At 43.7% G+C, this 26030-nt stretch overlaps 1 protein-coding gene across 1 annotated transcript in view; it reads left to right on the top strand.

Annotated features, from left to right (window-relative positions):
- Positions 1-12368, top strand: part of Pop1 (POP1 ribonuclease P/MRP subunit) — a 33522-nt gene extending 21154 nt beyond the window's left edge. The window contains exons 13-16 of the mRNA XM_026383377.2: positions 1072-1263; positions 2439-2593; positions 9002-9349; positions 10388-12368. Of these exons, the coding sequence (XP_026239162.2) occupies positions 1072-1263; positions 2439-2593; positions 9002-9349; positions 10388-11042 (1350 nt within the window). The 3' untranslated portion in view covers positions 11043-12368. The remainder of the gene's footprint in view (positions 1-1071; positions 1264-2438; positions 2594-9001; positions 9350-10387) is intronic.
- The last annotated feature ends 13662 nt before the right edge of the window (positions 12369-26030 follow it).

Genomic DNA, 26030 nt, shown 5'->3' with positions numbered 1-26030 from the left:
TCTGTCTCTAATTTCATGGTGAATGAGCTCTCACCAGAGCCAGGTGTTGTATTAGATGCTGGGATAGAGGACTATAATGTGGCTGAGGTATAGGGTACTGAGGAAGCCTCTGAAAAGGGTTCTGAACCCAGAGTAGAGAAATTGAGGCCTGCCTCCAGGATGGTGGAGCTGGTATTTCCACTTACTCTCAAATAGGAGTCAGAATTAAATTAACCATACTTCTTGGTGGGGAGGGTTGAGGCTTTAGCAGAGAAAGGATTTCAGGAAATTAGAACAATTGTGTGCAATGACCCAGACCAAATGACCCATTCATGTATCTCCTAGCAGGTCAGGAGCTAGGAGTCAGTAGGGGGTTAGGGGATGAAACTGAAATGATCAATGGGGGTCAGAGCATAAAAGAGTTTGAGACATTTAAGATTTTGGACTGATGATGTAAGGGCACCATTGAAGGTTTCAAGGCAGGCCATAACATGATGGGATTTCACTCTGGCAGCCTTGTGATAGGTGGATTAGACAGGGGAAGGAATGGGGAGAGGCTACGGTTTGGAAGGAGGTCTCTGGTTTGGATGTCTGCAGAAGAGAGCCTTGAAATAATCCAGATGGGATGATGACATGATGGGAGTCTGAATTGTGGCAGTGTGGCTGGAGTAGAAGAGCTGGGGTTTTTAGTATACCTTCTAGAAAGTAAAATTGAGAAGACTTGGTGGTTGGCTGGAAGATGGAAAATAGGAAAGGAGATTTGTAGATTAGCTTCTCACATTTTAGCTTGGATTTAGAATTTCAGTTGAAAGAGAGCTAGAGCCATGTACTACTTTCCCCAGGTTCTAGAAAAGTGCCTGTCACTGTATTTGCTCAGTAGATATTTGAAATAATGAAAGTATGTTGTTATCCACTCCTTAAATTCCACTAAACAAATCATTTATATAGCATCTTCTATTTTAAATCATTCAGGCCTGGTGAGAAATTTTCTCAGAAGCCAGGGTACTTTTCCAATTGTTGTTATTAATTGTACCTTCTTTTACTTTTTACTTCTTTTATTTGTTTGTCTTGAATTATTTTCTTCCACTTTAGGATTTGAACCGGATGAGAAGTGAATTGCTGGTGCCTGGGTCACAGCTTGTTTTAGGTCCCCATGAATCCAAGATACCTATCCTTTTGATTCAGCAGCCAGGAAAAGTGACTGGTGAAGAGCGACTGGGCTGGGGAAGTGGCTGGGATGTCCTACTCCCAAAGGGCTGGGGCATGGCTTTCTGGATTCCATTCGTAAGTTACTTTTTGATTCCGACTAACAGTTGCAACATTTAAAATACATCCCTAATAAATACTAAATGCCAGACTTTGGGTACAACTTAGAATCTGAGTGGTATATTTCTGCCCTTAGATCTATAATCTGGGATATGGATACTTCATGGAAACAGTCCTTGGAGCTAGATTCTCATTACTAAGACCTGTTGTAACATATCATAAATTTTTGAAGCTTTTAAAGGTGGCTTGAGTTTTTTACTAATAGCAACAAAATGTTGTGTTTTTAACTTAAAGAAATCCATAATAGTTTAAAAGCAAAAGACAACTTTCATGGATATATAGAATGTACTTTTTAACTCTTATTTTAAAAAAATAATTATTTTTTAGTTTTAGGTGGACACAGTGTCTTTGTTGTACATTTATGTGGTGCTGAAGATCGAACCCAGTGCCTTGTGTATGCTAGGCAAACACTCTATCACTGAGCCACAACCCCAGCCATAGTACTCTTATTTTAAATTTTTTATTAAAATCTATTCTGGTTTTTTTTTCTGGTTAGTATAAATATACTTTGATGCTAGAAATTGTAAAAGGCATATTAGAATGTTAGATTGATGTAGGTAATTAATTTTTAGCCATTAGTGTTTAGTGCAAGGGACATTCATTTAATGAAATCCAGGAGTGGGAATACTTTAAAGTAATTCCACTTAATTTTTTAATTATGAAATTCAAGCATTAAAAAAAAGAAAAGATACCAATATAATGGATGCCTGCATCCCTCACCTGCCATCCAGCTGAAGAATAAAACATACAGATTCCCTGGAAGTACTCTGTGTCCTTTTCTCATTTCTCCTTCTCCTCCTGAAATAATCACCATTCTGGCATTGTGAATGTTGTGTCCCACAGTAAAATAAGTACATGTGACATGTTTTTAAACTACATAACTCATTGTATTTATGCTTGTCTTTCTTGGTGTGTTCACTTGATACTGAGCTTTTTCCACGTTGGTTGAAGAAGTTCAGTTTCATTCATTTTTACTACTGTATGGCCATGGATTTTCAGAATTATCTCACCATGTGTTTATCTGTTTTCTTCTTGATGTACATTATGTTGTTTCCCGTTTTCCCCCTACAAACAATTAAGCAGTTTCACTTTAAGTTGGTTAAATTGAAAATAGCTCTTGATGTTTCTTTTAGATCTACCGAGGTGCAAGAGTTGGAGGGTTAAAAGAGGCGCTGATGCATTCTCAGTATAAAAGGTTACCTCACATCCCGGGTGACTTCCCAGACTGTCCTGCTGGGGCTCTGTTTGCTGAAGAGCAAGCCAAGAATCTTCTGGAAAAGTACAAAAGGTAAGGTGCTGCCCTTTCTAGTCTGTAATGGTAAGGGGATGAGAAGTGTGGGCGCTCCTTGATGAGCAGTTGGGAGGAGGCTGCAGTAGCTCCTGATGTGTAATGTGGAGTCTTCACAGGCTTGCCTTGAGTTCTGGGTCGGCAGGAAGTAAGGAAGAAGATAATACTTATGTCACAAGATTGTTTTATATGTAAATGGTTTTTATTGACCCATCTGGGTTACAACTTTCCTCCTGGCTATTTGCTGCCACCTTAACTGTGGCCCTGGGTTTTAGACACTTGCCAATAGATTCTCATGCCATTCCCCCACTCCCTGGAAGCTGTACTTTTTAAGAACTGTTTATAAAAGCAATACCTATTTATAATTTTTTTTTTTTTTGGTACCAGTGATTGAACCCATGAGTGCTTAACCACTGAACTACATCCTCAGTCCTTTTTTAATATTATATTTAGAGACAGGGTCTCACTGAGTTGCTTAGGGCCTCACTAAATTGCTGAGGCTGGCTTTGAACTTGCAATCCTCCGCCTCCAACTCCAGAGCTGCTGGGATTACTGGCATGTGCTACTGTACCCAGTTTTATTTATAACATTTTAAGAAAACTATTGAAATATGTAAAAAATTCTTTATAAATTGAAGTAGTCCTGCCATCTGGTGAAGTCAACACTCTTTATATTTAGTATCTATATTTCTAAACTTTTTTCCTTTTGTGTCCTTCTTTGGAGATGAACAAATGAGGCCTTTATTTCATTTATGTAGGGAAGTACATATGAACATTAGAAATCTGTATTCCCACTAATTGTAAGTTCCCAGCACAGAAGTGCACTTGTGCACGCACTCTCTCACACTCTCTTTCTCATTTTTTTTTTTTTTGTACTAGGGATTGAACTCAGGGGCACTCGACCACTGAGCCACATCCCCAGCCCTATTTTGTATTTTATTTAGAGACAGGGTCTCACTGAGTTGCTTAGCACCTTGCTGTTGCTGAGGCTGGCTTTGAACTTGTGATCCTCCTGCCTCAGCTTCCAAAGTCACTGGGGTTACAGGCATGTGCCACCATGCCCACCTTCCCCCTTTCATTTCTTGTGGCATCTTCCATGTGTAGCTAGTGCTGATGCATGGTAGGCCTTAATAGCTTTCATTTAAAAAAAAATTATTTTTTGTCTGCTGAATGAGGGAATAATCAAATGTTGTAGTTCCTTGACTGATGGACAGCTAAATAACTGAGAGGATGAATGGTGATACATTCCTGGAAAGCTAGCTCACCAGCTCTTTGAGGGCAGTGGCCTCTTGCTGTATGTCCTGTACCCTCCCATAAAACACAGTTGAGGTCCTCTATGTGTTTGTGAAATAATAATGATGATAATACTATTTTTCACTATATAGACTTTTAGTGCATGTACATTTTCCATTGGTACAAATTTTTTAATAAAAGGATTATACTATATTATTTTGAAATCTGTCTTTTCCATTTAACAGCATATTGTGGATAGTTTCCCCATTTTAATAAATATGACTCTAAATCAAATGTTGGCAAACTTTTTTGATAGTGGGTCAGATGGTAAATATTTTTGGCTTTGAGGGCCCTTTGTCTTCATGACAATAAATGCTGCCATTTTGGCATGAAAGCAGCAGCCGTGGATGACATAAAAACAAATGAGCGTGGTTGTGTTCTAATCAGACTTTTTTTTGTGGACACTTGAATTTGAATTTCATATAATCTTCATGTGTCGTAAAATATTACTTTTCCTTTTTGCAACCATTTAAAAACGCAACAACTGTTCTTAGCTCATGGGTTGTACAAAAAAAGATATGGGCCATATTCAGCCTGTGAGTCACGTGGCTTGCTGGCTGTCACTCAAGAGTACAGCTTGAGTGAGTCCCTAGGATTGCAGAGTGGATGTACTATATTTTACCAGTGGCCCTTTTGGTTATTTCCGATTTCTTGCTGCGTGCTTCCGTGAATATCTGTCTGTACACGTCTCTCTGGGGACTTACTCATCTCACACATGCTTGTTTAGAGCCTGCTGTGGGTCTGATATTGTTCTTGACTACGGCAGGAATGAAGCAAAGTGTGGTTCCTGCCTTTGTGGACTCATGATCACATATTTCTGGGCTGGTGGGAGGATCCGGGAAAGGGAAGGGGGCCCCTGATAGGATTGGGCTCAGTTCTTCCATTTTCATAGTTGGAGGGTGGACTCTGCAGTCTGACTCCAGATCTAGGTTCCTTAGACTCTGTGGGGGAGATTAGGTGGCATGTGTTGGATTGTGACTGTCTTCTCAGTGAACAGAGAGTGAGGTGCAAGAAAGGGAGCGGGGCTGTCGGAGATTTAAGGAGAGAGGAATTGTAAACAGGTTTCTGAGAGAGTGGAAGATTGAATTGGCTGGAGAAATACAAGCGATTCAGAAGAAGGCTAAGAGAGCATCCACTTGAGTTTTGGGTTTGTTTAGTAAGACTCAGGACTACCATGTGTTCTTCCCCAGCTGTGTTCTCCTAGTTGGGTGCTGACTTGGGGACACTGGAGAGTCACTTAATGGGGATGGGCTTTGCAGGTGGAGAGGGTTGAGAGCCCATATAATGGAGGGACTGTCCCGTGAACCCTGGAGTCGAAGCCGACAGCAGGGATGAGGGTACAGTGGTGAGCACTGAGGCAGTGGTAGCAAAGATGAATAGGAGGCTCCAGTGGTTGAAGGATGTGGAGGGGGGGTAAGTGGGCTGAAAGTAGAGGAGTGACGTGCATGAAATTGAGATTTTAAGGTGGAGCAGAGTCGGCAATGACCAAACCTGAGGGATGGCCAGGGGTGTGGGTGCTTGAGGGTGAGGTAAAGTAAAAGTAGTGAAGGACACAGGCCCCAGGGCACTGGAAGGATGATGACTGTAGATGCCGAGGCCACTGGAAATGATATTAAATGTTTGGGGGCGGAGAGGAAGGTGGTGTGGCTAGTAAATGGGGCACCTGGGAAGTTGGTAGAGGACTTGACCAAGGAGAGCGAGCCTGTGGCTTGTCTGATGGCGTATGCTTCAGGGAAACTGGAATCAGGAAGAAAAGGAAGGAAAAAAGTGGCCTGGGCATATGAAGACCATCTGATATGGACCGTGGGCAGTGAGAAGGAAACAGCCATTATTGGAAAAGGGTTATAGGACAGCAAGAACAGACCTTGAGCTAAATGCCTATAAATGACATACCTGGTTTTAAAAAAAGTTGTCCATATTAAGGCTTTTGGTGTACCGTGCCCGTTGTTTCAGTACTGACTTTAGGATCTCACTTGTAGTGAGGGGAATGGCTCCTGTCACTTTCACCAGTGTGGGCTGTTGTCCTGTTAATATTGGCCAACTAAAATGAGAAATGATATCTTAAATGTTTTGTTTTATTAACTAGTGAGGTTAGATATTTTTATGTTTTTCATTATTTCATGCTTCTTTTCTTACAAATTACTCATTTATTTATTTTGCTTCTTTTTCTCTTGGCATTTAGCTATCCTTCCTTCTCTCCCTCCTTCCTTTCTTTTATCCCTCCCTCCCCTTCCCTTCCTTTCTCCTCCCCCTCCTCCCACCTTTTCCCTGTGCTGAGGATTGAATCAGGGGCTTCACATATACTAGGTGTGTGCTCTCCCACTGAGCTACATTCCAGCCCTGCTTTATTGATTTTTAAGTGTTTTTTTTTTCCTCCTTTCTCCTTTCTCATATACATTGCAAATATTATTCCCTGCTTTATCTGCTTTACAATTTTGAATTTGTGCATATATTAACACATTTTTTCTGATGGGGTTTTAGACTTTAGTGTTCTGCTTAGGAAGTCATTTCCAGTTGCAAGATGCCTATTTAAAGGACATTACAATGCAGTGGTTAATGCATCCATACAACCTAGGTTCATATCTTCATTTAACCACTAACAGCTCTGGGGTCTTAGTTTAGATAGGAACCTATCCCGTGGATAGCTGTGAGAATTGTATTAATCAGGGTAGTGCTAATTGTTAGAACAAACAAACCCCATATGTCAGGAGCTTAACACAAAGATACGTTATTTCTCACTCGTGGAGTAATCGAATGTGGTATTCTTGATCAGGGGATGGGGTTCCAGAGATCTGGGGATCTTCTATCCTTTGGTTTTACCTGGGCACTCAGGGTCTTTGCATACAGCTGACTGGGGGAACAGCATAGGGGAATATGGGCTAGGCCTAGAAATGATGAGCAGGTCACTTCCACTCACATTCTATTGGCCTGGTCCATTTGGCCACAAGGAAAGGGAAGATGTGCAATCTAGCAGTGTTCAGGAGGAAGATAAAATGCATTCAGTGAAAACTCCCTAGGCAGTGGCTGCACAAGGATTGAATAAGTTAAGATGAATGAAGCACTTGGAACAGTGTGGTAAGTGTTCAGTAAGTATTAGCTATTGTTATTGTTATCACTCCAGCCTTTATTGAATTTATATTAATTAAAGTAGGATGGTACTGCCAAACAGGAAGCCATTTCTGACTCAAACCCCACTCCCTACTTCCTGCATTCTGTATTTTCTTTCTTTATCCAATATTGCTGTATACTGAAAGTAGAGAGAACAAGTCAAACATGAACCCTCTCTGTCTTATAACCTAGTGTCTGTTTACTTAAATATGAAATTTTGGAAGAAATGGCTTAAATACTTTTTCATGGGATTAAGGAGTGTGTGTGTGCGTGTGTGTGTGTGAGTGTGTATGTGTGTGTGTGTGTGTGTGTGTGTGTGTGTGTGTGTATGTGTGGTGTTAGGGCTCAAACCCAGGACCTCCTGCATGCTAGGCAAGCACTGTAACACTGAGCTACATCCCTAGCCAAGGACATATATTTTTTTTTCTTTAAAAATCTACCCAAGGTTTTGGGATATAGCTCAGTTGGTAGAGTGCTTGCCTTGCATGCACAAGGCCCTGGGTTTAATCCCCAGCACCACACACACACACACACACAAAAATCTACCCAAAATGTGTGTATATTTCATATGAATTTATACAACTTAAATGTTTGAAGAATTATCGTGTTCTGCTTAACCAAGTTGCAGCACTACATACACTATCATAGATGGGCTTCTTAATCGAGGAATTGAGAGAGGCAGCTGTTGTTATCTCTCTGGACTTGGAAAGATGTCTGGGTGGGGCAGGTGCCTCTCAGGAAGCCAATACACATTTAATTCAACCTTGAGAGTTTAGCTCAGTGGGCCCTATTAAGCCTACAGGATCATTTCCATGGGAGAATCAGAACACAGCACATAATAAGAAGTAAATGAGGGGAGGGTTGTATGGACCTGTCTCAGAGTAGATCATCAGACAACCTAAGGATGCAGTCTTAAAGAGTGCCCAGGCCAGTAGAGCCAACAGCAGGCCAATTCCCTACTTCTTGGTCAGGCCTGATTTTCATTATCTTGTAGTATTTTTCAAAGGCTTTTCCTCATTCACACATTGCTAGAAAGATCATTTAGTGTGACTGTTGTGAAAAGAAGTTTGGAAGTATCTGTCAAATTTTGAAGTGCTTTTATTCTTTGCCTTAGTTCCATTGCTAGGAGCTTCTCCTATGGATATGCCTTGTGATGTGCATATTCCCAGTCATTCATTGCTGTAGTGTTTGTAGAAGCAAAAGTGTGAAAATAACCAAAAGTTATTTTCATAGAGGACTGTGTAAATAGATTAAGGTATATTCATATTACGGTAGAAAAGATACATAACCTTTTACAAAAGAATGAGGGAATTTGATGTATTGATATAAAAACAGTCTCCAAGATATTTTGTTAAGCAGAAAAAGTGAAGTTAACAAAAAGTACCGTATCTAGTATGCCACCATTTGTATAAAGATAAGTGAAAAGAAATAAGTACATATGTATTTGCATGAACATAAACTGATAATGATGCTGTCTTCGTGGAGGGCAGTAGGGTCACTAGAGGTGAGGAGTGAGAAAGAAACTTCACTATAACCTTGAACTTAGAACCTTGTGAATATATAGGAACATCACTTCACAATTCCAGGGCACCATGTAATTGGAGCTCTCAGGAATGGTCCTCCCTGGGGTTGTTCAGTAGCCACATGGGACTACTTTGTGGGTGCAATATCTATTAAATACCAAAGAAAACAAAAGAACTTGGCCAGTAGAGTTGGCTATTATTCTTTATCATACATTTAAAATTTTTTTTGTTATTATATATGGACACAATACTTTTATTTTATTTATTTATTTTTATGTGGTGTTGAGGATTGAACCCTGTGCCTCATACATGCCAGGCAAGCGATATATCACTGAGACATGCCCCCAGCCCCATACATTTCTTGGAAAGCCATTTTTGTGTGATTGTTGTTTAAATAAAAATGTATTATGATGGTGATGATTATTTTAATTGTCTTGCCCACTTCTCAGTTGTTGAGAATCAGTTCTCTTTTCATTTTTTATTAGACGCCCTCCTGCCAAACGACCTAACTATGTTAAACTTGGCACACTGGCACCTTTCTGCTGTCCCTGGGAGCAGTTAACTCAGGACTGGGAGTCCAGAGTCCATGCCCAAGATGTGTCTTCTGTTGCTTCGTCTCCATGTGGTGAGGAGGGTGACCTAAAAAGACATTGGATGCCTCATGCTCCTGAAAAGTCTCATCAGTCTGAAGTGGGCACATCTGTAAATGACCGTGGGGACCTAGAAGTCATGGACACAGAGTGTCAGGACCAGGCAGAAACTGGGACGATAATAGACCAGGGTGCTGGTGAGAACCATGTTGCTGCCACCAGTAGTCAACTCTGTGTTCTCAGGTGAGTGTGAGTGGCTTCTAGATGCATGTTGGATTGCTAATGTTCATGTTAAACAGGCTCCAGGGTGTGAAAGTTATCACTATTTCTTTATGCAAATCCCAGGTGAACTTATGGACTTTCTGGAAAGGAAAGCCAGTCCTTTGATGTTTCATAGAGGGCCCAGGAAGACACCTTAATTAGATACTTGATTGAGGCCTGGTGCTTACTCATGACCTGATTGAAAATGTTGTCATCCACAGTCCTAGACCTAGTCAGTTTTTCCTGTGACCTATTGCATTTAGTCTTTGCTCACAAAGAAGTGCCTTCGTTGAATGACCCTAGGTAACAAGGCACTCTGTGCATAGAGTGGCTTTCTTTGCTTTATATCACTGATTAGCACTCTTCTAGCTCCTTTTGAATTATATGGTTTGTGGGAGTTAGCAGCCTGTTCAGGGAAACGTGGTCTTATAGCAGCTTCCACATGAAATGTGTTCTGCCCTTGGTGCTTCTGCAGACACCCTGTGCAATATGCTGTGATTTTAAAAAGTGCTCACTTCTCTTGGCTCATACTTATTTTTCTGTGTAGTTAATTTCATGATTTTATAATCTTATTTCTTACTTTATATATACTGTCTCTTCAGGTCTTTCTTATCAAAATATCAGCTCCTCTTTATTCTCATCTTCTCACTGTGATTACACTTCTAGTATTTTCTATCCCACTCTCTTTTCTCAGCCTTCAACTTCTTAAACCTTTAATCCTTCAGTTTCAGAATATCAGGTACATAAAAAGAAAAATATTGTTACTGAAGAATCTTTTTTTGTGTGTGGTACTGGGGATTGAACCCGGGGCTTTGTGCATGCAAGGCAAGCACTCTACTAACTGAGCCATATCCCACCGTTACTGAAGTATTTTAAGTTTTAAAAAAAATTGTAGTTTTGATACTTTCCCATGTTGCAGTTTTAAAAATCAAATTAACTCTAGCAATGCCTAATCTTCTATTTGAAGATTTTATTATTTTAACAAAATATCCTCAAATGTGTGTCTCTGACTTCTTGTAGGAATAGGAAATTACTGAAGCAATTGTCAGCCTGGTGTGGGCCCAGTTCTGCAAACAATCGGGTGGTCCGGTGGGCTGCCAGCAGAGGCCAGCAAGAATTGACCACAGAGGCCCGCCTGTCCATCTTGGATCACTTTCCCAGGGCCCTGGTATGGGTCAGCCTGTCCCTGCTCAGGAAGGGCAGCCCTGAGCCACTCACCATGATCTGTGTCCCAACTGAGGAGGACTTCCTCCAACTCAGCCAGGATCAGCACTACTGTGGGCCCCAGGAAGCCAGACACAGTGATCCATTCAAGAGCATGATCCTGAAACAGAAAGAGAAGAAGAAAATGGAGAGGAGGCAGAACCGAGAGTTTGCTGCTTCCGAGGGCCTGGCAGTGGAGACCCCTGCTGCTGGGCAGGGAGCTCTGACTCTGGGGCTGTGGCCAGGCCCCCTCCCAGGTATGATCGCCCACTGTTCCAGAATCCTCCTAGGCTTTGTCACCCAGGGAGACTTTTCCATGGCCATTGGCTGTGGAGAAGCTCTGGGGTTCGTGAGTCTGACAGGATTGCTGGACATGCTGCCCAGGCAGCCAGCAGCTGGAAGGGGCCTGGTGCTGCTGAGGCCTCCCGCCTCCCTGCAGTACCGATTTGCCAGGATTGCCATTGAGGTATGAGTGCCGGTTCACCGCCTAGCAGGGCATAGGTGATTTTATTTACAAAGTCCCACAGTTGGAATCTTGCTTTCCTTGTCTTCTGTTTCAAAATATCATGTGAAATTCCTTGAAAAGAAGAATTAAGAATATATATATATTATGAAATGATGAAATACTTACATCATTTCATCTTTCCCTGCCCTTGCTGTGTAATTGTCTGGTACGTGTGGCCAAAAGCTTTTTATTGTGATTTTTTTGTTTGCGTAATTCTTGCTGAAAAGCAGGGCACATTATTAAAGCTTTACTTTTTATTGTCCCTTTTTTGTTAGGAGCAAAGAACTGTGAGGTCCGTTTGAGCTCCTAGTCATGTAATAAGCAGCAGTAGCTATTTAATAAAGAGGAAGAGACTATAAACATCTGGCTTCTGTACGTGAGATATCGGCCCTGTATGGGCCGTGCTCAAACCTGTACTGTAATCAGTATGCTGAGTACCTTGTGCCATAAAGAATGAAATAACAGACAATTTATTGCTGCCTGTATATGATAAAAGTGTTGGGTTGGAATTTAAAGAGGTCTGTGACTTTATGAACTTGACCAACATGTGACCTTGATCACATATTGACCAACATGTGATCCTAGGAGTTAATTTTTTTAAGTAAAAAATTTTTATTTTTGTTTCTGTAAAGAATTTCTCAAAGCCATATAGGAGAATTCTTAGAGCATGTTCTGAGAGAGAGAGAGAGAGAGAGAGAGAGAGAGAGAGATATTCCAAAAGTAGATAATGGTGTATAGTGTTTTTAAAAATCTTTTTGATCCTCGAATTCCTTTTCTAAGGAGCACTTTGTGGGATCAGTATCCTTAGGAACACGCTTTGGTCAGCGTGGCTATATGGTACAGTAGCTACCTCTGCAAAGTGATGACTGAAATGACCATCTGCTGTCAAAACGCCACCCATGCAGTCACATCGTCCACTGCAGGTCTTGAGCAGGGCATAAGAAATCTCTTATCCTGCCCCATGGCAGGCTCATGATTGCTGTTTTCACTTGGAGAAACCTGGTGGCTCATTAACCTCCATCTACTTCAGCCCCTGACTTCCTGCCATCCTTTTTCTAACAGAGCCTGAGTAATATGTTTTGAATTTACACGTGCATTAGGCATCATTTCATGTAAATAAATGCATTGTGTTTTTGCAGTCTTTGGGGGTGATGAGTTGGGGACAAACTGGCAAGCCTTCCAGTAGTTGGAAAGCCCTTGAGCCAATGAATGGCTGATGTTTCTCCTCTCACCAAGCTTCTCAGTGTCTTTGTGTCCAACAACAAATGAGATCAAGGAAAATAGTGTATCTAAGTGCTGTCTGTAAACAGAATAAATTAAAATATCACCTGATGTTCAGTTGTGAATATTTTTTGGACCATTTCTCATTGCTTTCTAGGCTCTGAGCCACTTCATCAGTGGCTTAGCTTTCTTGATGACAGAAGTCTGAATGTGCTGTGTGTTGCCTAACCACATTCTATACAGCACCTGGGGCCTGCTGCTCTGCCGTGGGTACAGGGGACAGGTCACATTTCAGTTACTCTGCTGTGTGGGTGGTAAGTCAAAGAGTCACAGGCTGAAAGGATAGTTGGTGTGTGGAAAAAGGTATTTCATGACTAAATAAACTTGAGAAGAGGGATAGGACATCTTCCTGTTGCACATCCACAATGAATATGTGCTGTCAACATCCTGCATCTCTTCAGGAAAGGAATCTTTTTCTGACTTGTCTATAACACTCTTTTTTTTTTTTTTTTTGGTACTTATTGTCCAGAAAACATTAGTTTTGCAGAATATAACTTGAAAATCTAATAGAATCTGCACACATTCAGTAAAGAATTCGTATCCCTGACCAAAAACAAAGATTGTTGGGACTCGCTTTATTCTCTATAGCCACTGAATTGATTAACATGTTTATTTTCATCTTGTCAGGTGCCTGCTGCACTCTAGTCACATAGCCACAAAATACAACATGGTCCTGTTCTTTTGTTAAGGGGACAGTGGTTTCAGAGTCCACTAAGTCAGAAAGTATCCTAATAAGAGTTGTGAGCTGAACACTCAGATCAGTTACATGCAGTTTTTTCTGGGTGATTAGCTTTTTTTCCTTTTTGGTTTTACTTAAGTAATGCTATATCTATCATCCATATTCATCATAAAAAAACAGTGAAGATCACCAACAATGAAAAAATTAAAATTACCTGGATTTCACTACCCTGATGTAACTACAGTTTAACCTTTCTGGTGCACATCCATTTGGTGTGAAAATATATGTGGGTAATCTCTTATTTTTTTTTTTCTTTTTCTTAGAGACATGGTCTCACTGAGTTGCTGAGCCCTTCACCATTGCTGAGGGTGGTTTTGAACTTGTAATCCTCCTGTCTCAGTCTCCTGAGAAGCTGGGATTACAGGCATCTGCCATGGTGCCCAGTGGGTCATCTCTGAAGAAAAAATGTTAAAAGGGAATGAAAGGGTGGGAGGAAGGATAGGAATAGGAAAGACAGTAGAATGAATCGGACATAACCTTCCTATGTTCATATATGAACACACAGTGTAACTCCACAACATGCTCAACCACAAGAATGGGATCCTAATTAGAATAAGTTACACTCTATGTATGAATAATGTCAAAATACACTCTACTGTCATGTATATCTAAAAAGAACAAAAAAATGAAAAAAGTAATTGCTTAAATAAAATCATATACAAGTGTAGCCTAGGTTCATGTTGCCAGTTTCCTTATGAAGCTTGATTAGCATGAACCCTAATGTTAATTGGCCTTTTATTGGAAATAATAGGAAATGGTGCTTTACGTATAAATGTAGCATTGCTTTCTCCGTGCTACATGCTTAGGGTGATTTCTTGCTCCCAAGCCTCTGGGAAATAGTCTTAAGTGCTTGTGGCCAATTTAAGGCCTGGAGAGTACAGAACTAGATTCAGGACTGGGTTGCTTAGCAGATACAGGTTGAACATCCAGAATCCAAAAATATTCCCAAATCCACAGTGTCCCTAAATCCAAAACATTTGGATTCTGACTTGACATTGCCAAGTTGGAAAATTTCACGTTTGACCTGATATATTCACTATCAAAACGTGCACTAAAAATACTGTGTAAAATGAGCTTTGGGCTATATGTATAAAGTGTGTATAAGACATAAATGGACTTCATTTTTAGACTTTGATCCCCTCCCCAAGATACCTCATATATATGCAAATATCCCAAAATAAAAAAAAAATAATCCAGAATCTGAAATATTTCTGGTACCAAGCATTTTGGATAAGGAACATTCAACCCATAATAAAAAATAGTACTATTGGTAGGTCACTTGGGAAGCAACCCCAGTGACACAGGGGTTCTAGTGACTGCAGGCCTCCCCAAACATGAGGGACCACAGGTGCTGTTTTTCTTTGGCAACAGTGGCTTACCACCTCAGCTGCATGTTAGGATCAGCTGATAGTACAAACCTCAACCAGATCAATCTTGAATTGGGTCTAAGCATCAGTATTAAAAAGCCCCCTAGGCCACTGATGAGCAGCTGGGGCTGGATCTGCTGCTGTAGGAGGTTTGGCTATTTGAACCCTCTGACCCTGGGGAAGTGTGCATGAATAAGGAGGACATGGAAACCTCATAATTCTGTGCCCTTAGCAGACCTGCTTGCTAGTGTGAAACCTGACCTTCTTGTAACATCAGCTCCCAGGGGCTCTGGACCGCAGTGTGAAGCGTCCAGATGGAACTTAATTAGCATCAAGCAGAGGGCTGGATGGCCCTGAGTGGTGCCTTCCACATGGGAAGTGGGCCTGCTCTTGAGGGAAAAAACCCAAACACGCACAAAACAGCCTGGCTCATTATTCATATATAACGTTCACTACTTGGGAGTACCAGGTGAGGTGTTTTCTTTCTTTCTCTCCCCACCCTGCTTGGCAAGCATCTCTCCAGGTCAGTTGTTCTCAAATTCATCAGCACATTGGAATTACCTTGGGAGCCCAGGGATGCAGCTTTAACTGGTTAGGGCTGTGGCTTGGACATTGGAATTCTTAAGAGCTCTCTGGTAGTTTGTGGCCCAGGTTGAGAGCCACTATTCTGAATTTTAAAACCAGAGTCCCCTGTAATCAGCCAAAGACACAGCTTATCAGGAATGGGAATCATGAGAGCAGAGCAGCTATTATTATTTTTATTTTGTTTTGTTTTTTTTTATATTTGAATCAGATGGGAAAAAATTTCTCATTTTTCTGAGTGAGCAGGTTGCAGGATTATATTGGTCATGCAGTTACATACATACCGACAGCAATAATAATGTCTATTTTATTCTGCTGTCCTTCTATTCCCCCCTTCCCTTCACTCCCCTCCCATCACTTCTCTCTACCCAATCTAATGTGACCCACTTCTTTTTTTTTTCCTCACATCATCATACCTGTATTCTGTATAACGAAGGGGGTCTCCTTCCCTCTTCCATGCAATTCCCCTTCTCCCTCCCTTTCCCTCCTACCTCTTTTCCCTATCTAGAAGTAATTTTCTTCTCATGGAGAGCAGCCATTATTGATGTTCCCGGCTGGGGTCCTGGTGGAGTTGAACAAATGGGTGAGTTCACATCAAGGTATTACCCCTCCTTCCCTAAGGAAATGTTTAGAGACAAGATACCCTCCTAGTTTCCAGGCTCATCGTGTTTCCCTGTGCTCTGAGTGCCCTGATCTTTCATCATCTCCTACAGGTGAGCCCTGGGCCCCTCCACAATTCTGCACGTGCTACGTTCTGCCTTCATGGAATGTTCTCAGCTACCCTGTCCCATCTCCCCAGCTTGAGCTTCGTTTCTTGGGGTAGTTTCTCTGACTACCCAATTTAAAATATGCCCTTTCTGCCTACATTATCCTCTGTCCCACGGCAGGTTTATTTTCTGATGACATTACAATGCATAATCATTAAATTTTTTATTGTTTGTTCATCTACTCCATTAGACTGTGAACCTCAAGAAGGCAAGACCATGTCTTCTTTGATTACTCTTTAACCCCAGGTTCTGGCACAGTGCTTAACCTATACTGTGTCTTTTGTTGAATTGATAAATCAACCAGGGTGTTTGTAGTAAATTACTACGTTGCAGGTCAGACATATGTTGTAATGAATAAGTTAACCACTAGGTGGTGCCAAGACCTCATGAGTAAACAGCCCACTATGGGAAAAGAGCATCAAGACTAAAATGCAATTCAGTTTTGTAAGGCACTGCACCACCACTGGGATTGGGGAGGTGAGGAATGAGGTCACAGATCTATCAATAATCCCTCTTTAGGCGGCAGAGCTATACTAGCAAAATCCTAATTTCCAAAAGCTCTCTGATTCCCCACCCATTTTTTGTGTCAAACCCAGGGCCTCATGCAGGTTAGGCAAGTACTCTACCAATGAGCTACACCCTAAGTCCAAGACTCCATGATTTTTAAAACAGTATCTCGAGAAGAGACAAATTTAAAAGCTGTTCTCTAAAGAATGAATCCCAGTCACGTTGTCCCCAGTAAGTTTGTTTTCCACTATGAGCTGAGTGTCTCCTGCGATGAGAACTCATAACTTCACCAGGAGATGCCAATCTCTCCCTTGTCAGCAAACATGGTTAAAATGTCTCCTCAACCCCAGTTTAATCCTACCTCCCTGCATTCTTATTAAGACTAACATTGGGAAAAACCCCTTTATTTTAATGAAGTCAGTTGTTTTCTTCAAGTTAAACAACCCTCATTTATTTTTCCATTATTATTATTATTATTAAACATTTGCAATACACATGCTTGTTGCAATCCTCATTTCTTTTGCTTTCCTTCTCTTTTTTTTCCCCAGTGTCTCACAGAGGATCTTAAATTATTTTTTGGACATGACTTGTTCTCAGTCATGCGCAGCTGTTTGAACCTTGAGCAGTGGCTGTTGGCTTGAGGGACAGTCTGGAATGTTCTGGGTATCAATGAGCCCTCTGTATTTCCAGCCTCCTTCTCTCTTCTGCAGGATTTAGCCTCTCTTGCATGTGTTAAATTGGTTTCTCTTAAGAGCAGAGCTGCACCCTTATAGGCAGATAGTTTATTTTAGGAAGTGACTTAAGGAACCAGGAGTGTGGAGGTCAGGGATGATTTGAAATCTGATCCATGTATGCATTAGGAGTTGGATACCCACTGGGACTACTAGAGTTCCCTCCCATCAGGGACACACTGAGAAGTTAAGTGTACCTCTATGTTAAATTTGTGTAAGTTCCAGAAAAGGGAAATCTTTACCATCTCCCATGCTTACTGGCCAAGGGTTGTTCCAGGGAGTGTTCATTTCCTGGCACTTCCTGGTTTGCACAAGTGCTGGCACAGCCTATCCCTGAGTATCCTGGGAAAGCCATCCAGCAGTCCCAAGGGCAGGAAACTAGAGGGGCAGCTGAGGCAAGGGGCTATTGGGCTGCTTCTGTTCCCAGCAGGTTGCTACAGTAAGGGCTGAGCAAAATTGGGCCAGGGAAATGTGAAACTGGATAAAAGATCTCCAGCACCGGGCACTCTGGAGACAGCTTCCTATTGCAACTTTTGCAGAGCCACATCTGAGGGTATGTGCATGCACACATTTGCACACTTGGACGTAGTTGGGGAGATGATACAGGTGTCAGGGCGTTCCTGATGAGCATTCTGGAACAAGTGCCAGAAGTTGGCTTGTGGACTCTAATGCTGATCTTACCAAAGTGTGGGGCAGCTGTGTCCAGCTGCCCAGCAAACTCTCAGACCTGTGCTCTCTGACTACTTCCCATTCTGTGTCCTCCTCAGGAAACAAGCCCCAGGACTGTTGCCTGGTGAGAAAATGACCAAGTAGAGATGCTCTGCTGATTTCAGAACTGACTTCACCTCATTCTTACCCAACTAGCTTGCAGAGTCCCTTTTTCTTCCCCCCCAGCCATCTCATTTTCCCCCCTCCCAACTCAGCAGTTTTCCCTGGGCTTCCCCAACACCTGCACTCGGTTTATCTCCATTTTTCCATAAAATGGCAGAGGTTGGAGAATGGTCTGACTGATTTGTGGTCCTAGGACCAGCAACCTCAGCAACAGGAATGCAGCATCTCAGAAGCTGTCCCAGACCTGGAGTCGACTCTTGTGAACAAGAGCACCAGGTGATCCCACACCAGGGAGGTTCAGGAGCTGTGGAGAGTCAGAGTTCTCCAAACCCAGGTGCCATCAGAGCAGTGGGGTGCTTGCCAAATATGCACATTTCTTGTCATCAGTTTTGGAGGGTACTGCTCCACCAGATCTGTGTGTGACTCTGCAATCTGTGGTTTTATTAAGCTCTTATGCAATTTCACGTGCTCATGGCTAAGAATCACCAGGTCATCTTCATCCACTCTGAAATTCGGATGTTTTTGCCATTGTCTTTGTTTTGCAAATTTGAATGTCACTCTTTTGAGGTGTTATATTTGGGGCCTACAGGGCTTTTTGTTTGTTAGGTTTTTAAATAGTGAGACCTAGTTTCTGGGCCACTAGAGGTTTTTGTTTGATATTTGTTGTTGTTGTTTTTTAATAGCAAGGCCTAGTTTCTGGTGCAGACTATTAAATATCTTGGCCAGAAACTTGCCTTTCTTCCAATATCCGCAGATATTGCTTAGGTAATCGATGGATACTTTACTATGCCCTAAAACCTCCTATAGCCTCATGCTTAGGGGACCTGGCTGATGAAGCTCTGGTGGAGCTGGAATGGTGGAGGCCTCTGCTCCTCAGCCATTAGGTGCTGAGGTCCCTATACCCTGGTGTTGCTGTTGAGAGCTGGGGCCCCAGGCAGCCACTGAGAGAGGCCAGAGTGTCCACTTGCATCTGGTTTCATGCAGTGTTAAGGAGTCATGCCTGTCCATCAACATCATGTCCACAGAAACCCGGGGGCCCCTCCAGGAGCAACCCCAGTCCTCTGCCTGGGAGCCTTGGCTGGGTGTCTGCAGAGTTACCTGCCCTTGTGAGGGGAGAAAAACCCAGCAGGCTTGGCACTAATTGGCCCCGGGTGTGTGGAGCAATTCAAGGTGAGGGGAGGCCAAAGCCCCCAAGGGACCCCTGCCAGGTCAGAGGCTAAGAAGTGGCAGGAGACTCCAAACTAAAAGAAAGATTCCCTCAGAGGGCCTCCTGGGCCTTGGGCTCTCATCCAGGTCTAGAGATCCCTCCCTCAATTTCCTCTGGGGCACCATTTTCTGCCTGTGAGTGGAGGGCCTTCTGGAATAGGGAGAACAGGGGCTTGGCTCCCCAACAGGCTCGTCACTCATGCAGGGGTCCCCCATGGGGAAGCATGTAGCAGCCAGGGAAGGCTGGCCTTGGGCTTGGGACTTACTCCTCCAGGGTCAGCATCATTCCCAGACAGCTGCAGGGCTCTGCTTCTCCAAGCCCACCCAGAGTCTGGGGGTGAGAGCATCTGCAGTCTGGGTCTCCACTATGTTCCTATGCACACTTACTCAAGTCAGAGTGGGCAGAGAGGAGTGCCCACCCCTCCTGTGGTGACCATAGAATTAAGGGTGAACAGGGACAGCTAGGATACCCCCAAACTCCAGCCTAAAACCTCCATCATAGCCACCAGAGTTCCTCAGCCTCTCTATCCCTGAGTGTAAAAACAAAACAAAAAGCACCAGTCCAATCAGCTTGGCATGTGGAATAGCTCTGTAAAGTTCTCAACCAATTCACTCAACCATGGGTTACATAAAATCGGGGACACGGAGCAATCGCTATGGCTTTATGAGCAATATTCCACTTAACAGTTACAGCAACACTCAGAGGTAGTCTTATTATCTCTATTTTATAGGTGAGGAAACTGAGTTAGAGAGATTCAATGGTTTGCTGGTGAAACAGCCTTGGGGGTTGGGGCTAAGCCAGCTGGCAGCCGAGTCTGAGCTCCTGGCCACATCCTGGGCTTCTTCCCATCCCAGCGCTCGCTCCATACCAGGCACAGGCCTGTTGTTCTGTGCTGGGTACTGGAGGGCTCAGAGGCACACATGCATCAGCCATGGACTTGTTCTTACGCAGTTCAAGGTCAACAACTCCTTGCTCTGGTGCCATGTGAAAGAGTGTCAAGGATTTTGGCTCTGGGTCTGTCACAGGAATCTGGTCTTTCTCATCTTGATGTTTTTTCTCGGAAAGATGGCCCTGGAGTCCTGAGAGATTTATTTCACTTGCTTTTCTCTTTCTAATTTTGCCCTGATATGCCACTGATATTTATGACCCGAGCACCACCCACACCATTCATCTTGCCTTCCTTAGGCGTGTATGAAAGGGCCCAGATTACATGTCCCGAATGGCCTGCTCATGTTGAAAACATCAGCCAAGAGCCAAACAATCACACACACACACACACACACACACACACACACACACACACACCCCACAGCCTTCCCCATCTGAGAGGAATGGGGGTGCACTCTCTTTCTGAATTTAGGGCATTCTGGAGCAGTCGCCTCTCCTCTGCTCTGCCCAGGGTGGGTCTTCCAGCCCCCGTTCCTTGATTTGTTTTAATCTTGCCCATAAATCAGCGGCCTGGCTCCCGCACCCGCACTGACTGCGCCTGAAGCGCTCTGGCCCCACGGTGCAGGCCTTTGTGGGCAGAGTTACTCAGTCCCAACTGGGGATTAATGTTAATCTCCTGTTCATGTGATCGAATAAAGAGTTATTCTTTCCATCTGTCACTCCCCCACCCCCACCCACCCCAGGGCAGAGTTCTGGGTTCTTTCTACCTCCCACCCAGAGGTCCCTGGGGGCAAAGAGTGACACCCCTCCCCCACCGCCCATGAACATCTGCAGGGTGTCAGAAAGGCACAGACTGTGGAATGACAGAATGTGGGGCTGAAAGCCTCCCCCCACCCCCAAGCAGGTGTCTTGACTGCCCTCTGCCTCATTTTGCCAAGGAGGAAGCTGAACTTGCAAGAGGGGACGTCCTCACAAGAACTTCTCGGGGCCAGAACCCCAGTCTCCTGACAGCACTTCTGGGAACCAGCTTTTGGAAAAGAGCATTTTTTTCCAGAGAGAGTCTCACACACACAACGGAAGCAAGCAATTTGCTATGCTGGATTCAAGTTCCGCTTCTCCTTTATCTCGCCTCTTCTGAACTTGGCAACTTTTCTTCAACAATGTTGCCCTCAGCATCTCTTTTTTCAGGGGGCTTCCTGGAATGCTGACAAGAATGAGAAGGTTTGGGGGCTGGGACTGGGGCTTGGTGGCAGAGCGCTTGCCTAGCATGTGTGAGGCACTGGGTTCCATTCTCAGCACCACATAAAAATAAATTTTAAAAAGGCATTCTGTCCATCCACAACAACAACAATAACAACAAAAAAGAGAAGGTTTACCTTCCAGTTCTGTCATTCCCTGGCTAAAAGTCCCAGGACAAGTAGTTTAAGCTCTCTTGACCTTGTTCTTGTCCATTCAATGGAAGTAATATCAATGCCCATCTTGCCATCTTAAGCGAGACTTGAATGGAGCAACAGAAGTCCAAGGGCCTTGTGCTGATCTAGCTTAATTTATAGGGGTTATTTTGATCCTTGTAGCAACTTTAAAAATATTCATAGTTGTAAAGAGACACAATACCTTTATTTTATTTATTTGCTTTTATGTGGTGCTGAGGATCAAACCCAGTGCTTCACGTGTTAGGCAAGCGCTCTACCACTGAGCCACCACCCCAGCCCGCCTTGTAATTCTACAAGTTGTGTCACCCCCATTTTACAGAGAAAGAAACAGGCTCAGGGAGATGAAGTAACTGCCCAGGGTCACAGAGCTAGAAAGTAGTAAAATGACATCCAACACCTGTCTGCAACATCTTGACCAAAAGCTCTCTAAGAAGGGTTTACCACGATCTAACTTTGGCCCTTTATCTCTCACATGTGACTTACTATTAATAATCCCTTGTAAAAAAAAAACAGGGGCTTAAGGCATCAGGGGTTATTCTCTGGGACTCATAGAGGGAAGAGGAGGGGTTGAATATGAACATCTCCAGAGCCCAGTTTCCTCCAGACAGGAACAACTCTATGACTGGGAGCAGCCCGAGAACGTGCAGTTCCCAGGAGTGACCGCTGGGTGTCGCTGCGGACTGCACAGATGCTCCCAGAGGCTGGAAAACCTCAGTTTAGCCCTGGGCCTGACCTGGATGCCACCACTGGAGGGATATTCAGTTCTGTTTGTTCAGGGCAGCATCTAGGGAATGGGCTGTGGCTTACATTCATTTTTATTCAACAGGCGTTTGTGCAGCTCCAGCTGCAGAACAGAGTCTAGGCTTGGGGAACCCAGAGGGACATATAACCAGGTTTGTCCCTGTCCTAGGAGCTCACGTATATACAAGCAAGTAGACACCAACACTCACACCCTCTTCCAAGTGAATTTGAAGACATTATGGCATGGGTTTAAAAAATTAAAACTTGAGTTTGCTTTACCAAGAGTAAATGAGACCCTGTTATGTAGATATGAGTGTTGTCCCCCAAAAGCTCATATGTGAGACAATGCAAGAACATTCAGAGGTGAAGTGATTTGGGTTATGAGAGCCTTAACATAATCAGTGTTAATACACCAATATGGATTAATTGGGTGGCAACTGTAGGCAGGTAGGATGTGGCTGGAGGAGGCTGACCATTGGGGGGCGTGACTTTGGAGGTTATATTTTGTCCCTGGTGCAGGTATCTTTCTGCTTCCTGATTTCCACGTTCTGAACTGCTTTCCTCTGCCACACCCTCTGCCCTGTTGTTCTGCCCCACCTTGAGCCCAGAGCAATGGAGTAGACTATTTATGAACTGAGATCTCTGAAAATGTGAGCCCAATAAACCTTTCCTCCTGTTCTTGTCAGGCCTTTTGGTGACAGTGATGAAAAATCTGACTGAAATAGACTCCTGTCCATCCTCACTTGGGGCTGACCTCTTACTCATTTAACTTGGAGAGCTCTCTTTCTTCCTTAAAATGCTGCCTGCTGCCCATTTCCCCCTCCCCCCCCTTTTTTTTGGTACCATGGATTGAACCAGAGGTGCTTCACCACTGAGTCACATGCCCAGTCCTTTTTATTTATTTTTTTATTTTGAGACAGGATCTCATTAAGTTATCTAGGGCCTTGCTAAGTTTCTGAGGCTTTTTTTTTTTTTTTTTTTTTTGTGGGGAGTACCAGGGATTGAACTCAGGGGCACTCAACCGCTGAGCCACACCTCAATCCTGTTTTGTATTTTATTTAGACAAAGAGTCTCACTGAGTTGCTTAGTGCTTTGCTAAGTTGCTGAGACTGGTTTTGAACTCATGAACCGAGCTGCTGGGATAATATTCGTGTGCCACAGTGCCTGGCATAGTGTTTGTTTTCTTGAATTCTCCAGAATTAGCTCCTCCTTCCTGACCATGAACTCTCTGTAATTGTGCATTTACCAGGATATGCAGTTATATGTCGTTTTCCACATCTGCTCTGCTAACTAAAATGTCAGGGTCCCTGGGCTCAGGACCTGGCACAGTGCCAGGCAAGTAATGCATGCCTCAGGAACTTGTTTCATTTGATTGAGTTACTTGAGAGAGAATCACACATGATCTTTAAGTTATTACCTAATTCAATCCTAACAACAACCCTGCGTCCCGGGTATTACCTGCATAATTTTACAGATAAAGCGATACAGTTGCTGTGACAGATAAAGTCTGAAATCCCAATGGCTTAACACACCGAGACACACTCGCCCCACAGCCTTCTTCCATCCTGATACCACGTAAACTAGAATACATCTTTCCAAGGCTGTTGCTTTAGTTGGGTAGGTCGCCATAACAGACTGGGTGAAGATATAACAAATATTCCTCACAGTTCTGCAGGCTGCGAAGTTGAAAATCAAGGTGTCAGCAGTTTGGGTTCCTGGTGAGGGTCCTGTTCTTGGATTATGTGTGTCCTCACTGGGTTGATAGGGAACTCTGGTTTCTCTTCCTCTTCTTATAGGGGCAATGATCCCGTCATGGGATCCCCTACCCTCATGGCGTTACCTAAACCTGATCACCTGCTAAAGGCTCTGCCTCCCAGTAGAAAGCAAAATCTGAGAATTCTTGGCTTTCATGAATCTTCTAAAGACCAGTATAGACTCCTCACCCTCAAGCATATCCCCTCATACTGGGGTCAGGCCTTCAGCATATGCATTTTTGGGGGACACAAATATTCAGTCCATAATCACCGCACTTCAAGGACACACGGATACTAAGCTGCCCTGGTCTAGAAGTCACTTCTGTTTGCAACACTAGCCATGGTGATCTGATATAAAAGCAGCAGGGACTGAGAAACACGAGGAGAATATGCATATTCAAGAGGCTCTCTCGAAGTCAGATGCAAAACCACTTCACCTGCACGTACATACACTCATCCACCAATGCACCCACATCCACATACATGTGCATGAGCATAAGTGTACATACCTACAAATCATGCTCCAACACAGTAATAAATATGAAACGGCCTGCAGAGCATCATGTGCCACAGAAAAGGACATGAGTGAAATAATCCTCAGGCTGGGAATTGAAAAGGCTGAATTCCTTAAAGAAGCTATTTTGCACCATTATGTAGCAAAGTATTATGCTTAAGATGTTTTGGGAGAGGCACAGCATCTGCTGACAAAAGGGAGATGATCATGTTCCCACTGTTTGCGAGGATAATGGAGTTCTGGAGACAAACCGTTCTCGGGCAGCTCACAGAGCAGCGAGACATAGTCTTTGCAAGATTTAGCTTGTGCAGCGGGGACCATTGTTTCACATCTTATAATGAGTTTGCGTATTTATAGAAACAGCTCCAGAGGCAGCCTCGCGGTGCCGCCCCATGTGGGTGTCCATGCTGCCACCGAGGTGAATCGTGACTTTGGGGAGCTCACCTGATGACGTTTTGACATGACAGAGACTGGGGAATTTGTGGAAATTCAAATATTTGAGTCAATTGTAACAATAAATTTCCTTAAAAGCCAAACAGTAAAAAGATTTGAAACCCTTGGTTGATTGATGTCACTTTTGCCCTCTCCCAGGAGGCCCACAGTGAGTATCTGGGACAAAAAAGTCCTTTCACGGGGACCTTTCGGGTTCTGCCCAGGTGAACATGAGAGTCCCCGGGAGCTTTGGGTTTTGCCCCAGCAGCTCAACACTTTGATAAACACTGATATGACAGTTTTGAGATGATGCTCAGTCTCCATCTGTTTCTCCAACTGAGGACCAGGGAGCCCTGCTTCATTGGTGCATGGAGTGACACCTCTTCCGTGAAGCCCTTCTGATCTTCCCCAGTGCAAACATCACTCCATTCCTCCTCTGGGCCCCTGGTAGACCTTGAACTTACATCCATACACCCAGGAGAGTGTAAGCCCCATTTTGGATGGGAGGTCTGGGTGACTGCTGAGACTCTAGCATGTTCATTGCTGGAGCAATCCAACCACGTTTGTTGGTTCAATAGGTGAATGAACCAACTGGGGAGCCCTGGACATGGAGGGGAGGAGACCTGTGTTCCACTTTTCCTCTTACTTCCCTTCCCAGCCCTAGTTCACTGGTTCTTTGCCATGTCTTCTTATCCTCTCTTAGACTTTCCTTTCTGCCTGGGGGTGTGAATTAAATCTACTTGGGAGGGACCTCCTGCAGTCATTCCCAGGAAGACCTGGAGTGGGTTGCTAAGATGTAGTTGCTGCCTTGCCCAGAGGCTCCTGCACCCTAATCTGGGGCAGTGATGTCCTGAAACACAGTGAGGTAACTGGCCTCCAAGCAAACTCCCCGTGAGCCTCCTCCAGGGCTGTTGCCGCCACTGAGTAGCTCCTTTCCTCACTGAACCAGGGGCAGCCTGAGTGATGAATAAGCTATAGTGATGGTGGTGACTTCCAAAGCTAACTCAAAAGGTCTTGTGGCATTTGCCTTGGCCCTTGGATCATCTTCTCTGGAGGAAGCCAGCTGCCATGCCACAAGGATACTTCAGAGCCCTGTGGAGGTGCCTGCATGGACAGGAGTAGGGCTCCCCCCGCCCCCCAACAGCCAGCACCAATTTGCCAGCCATATGAGTGGGCCACTT

The sequence above is a fragment of the Urocitellus parryii genome, chromosome 7 (genome assembly GCF_045843805.1).
Source record: "Urocitellus parryii isolate mUroPar1 chromosome 7, mUroPar1.hap1, whole genome shotgun sequence".
NCBI lineage: Eukaryota > Metazoa > Chordata > Mammalia > Rodentia > Sciuridae > Urocitellus > Urocitellus parryii.
The sequence above is the reverse complement of the archived record's forward strand: the minus strand, read 5'-3'. Positions and strand labels throughout refer to the sequence as shown.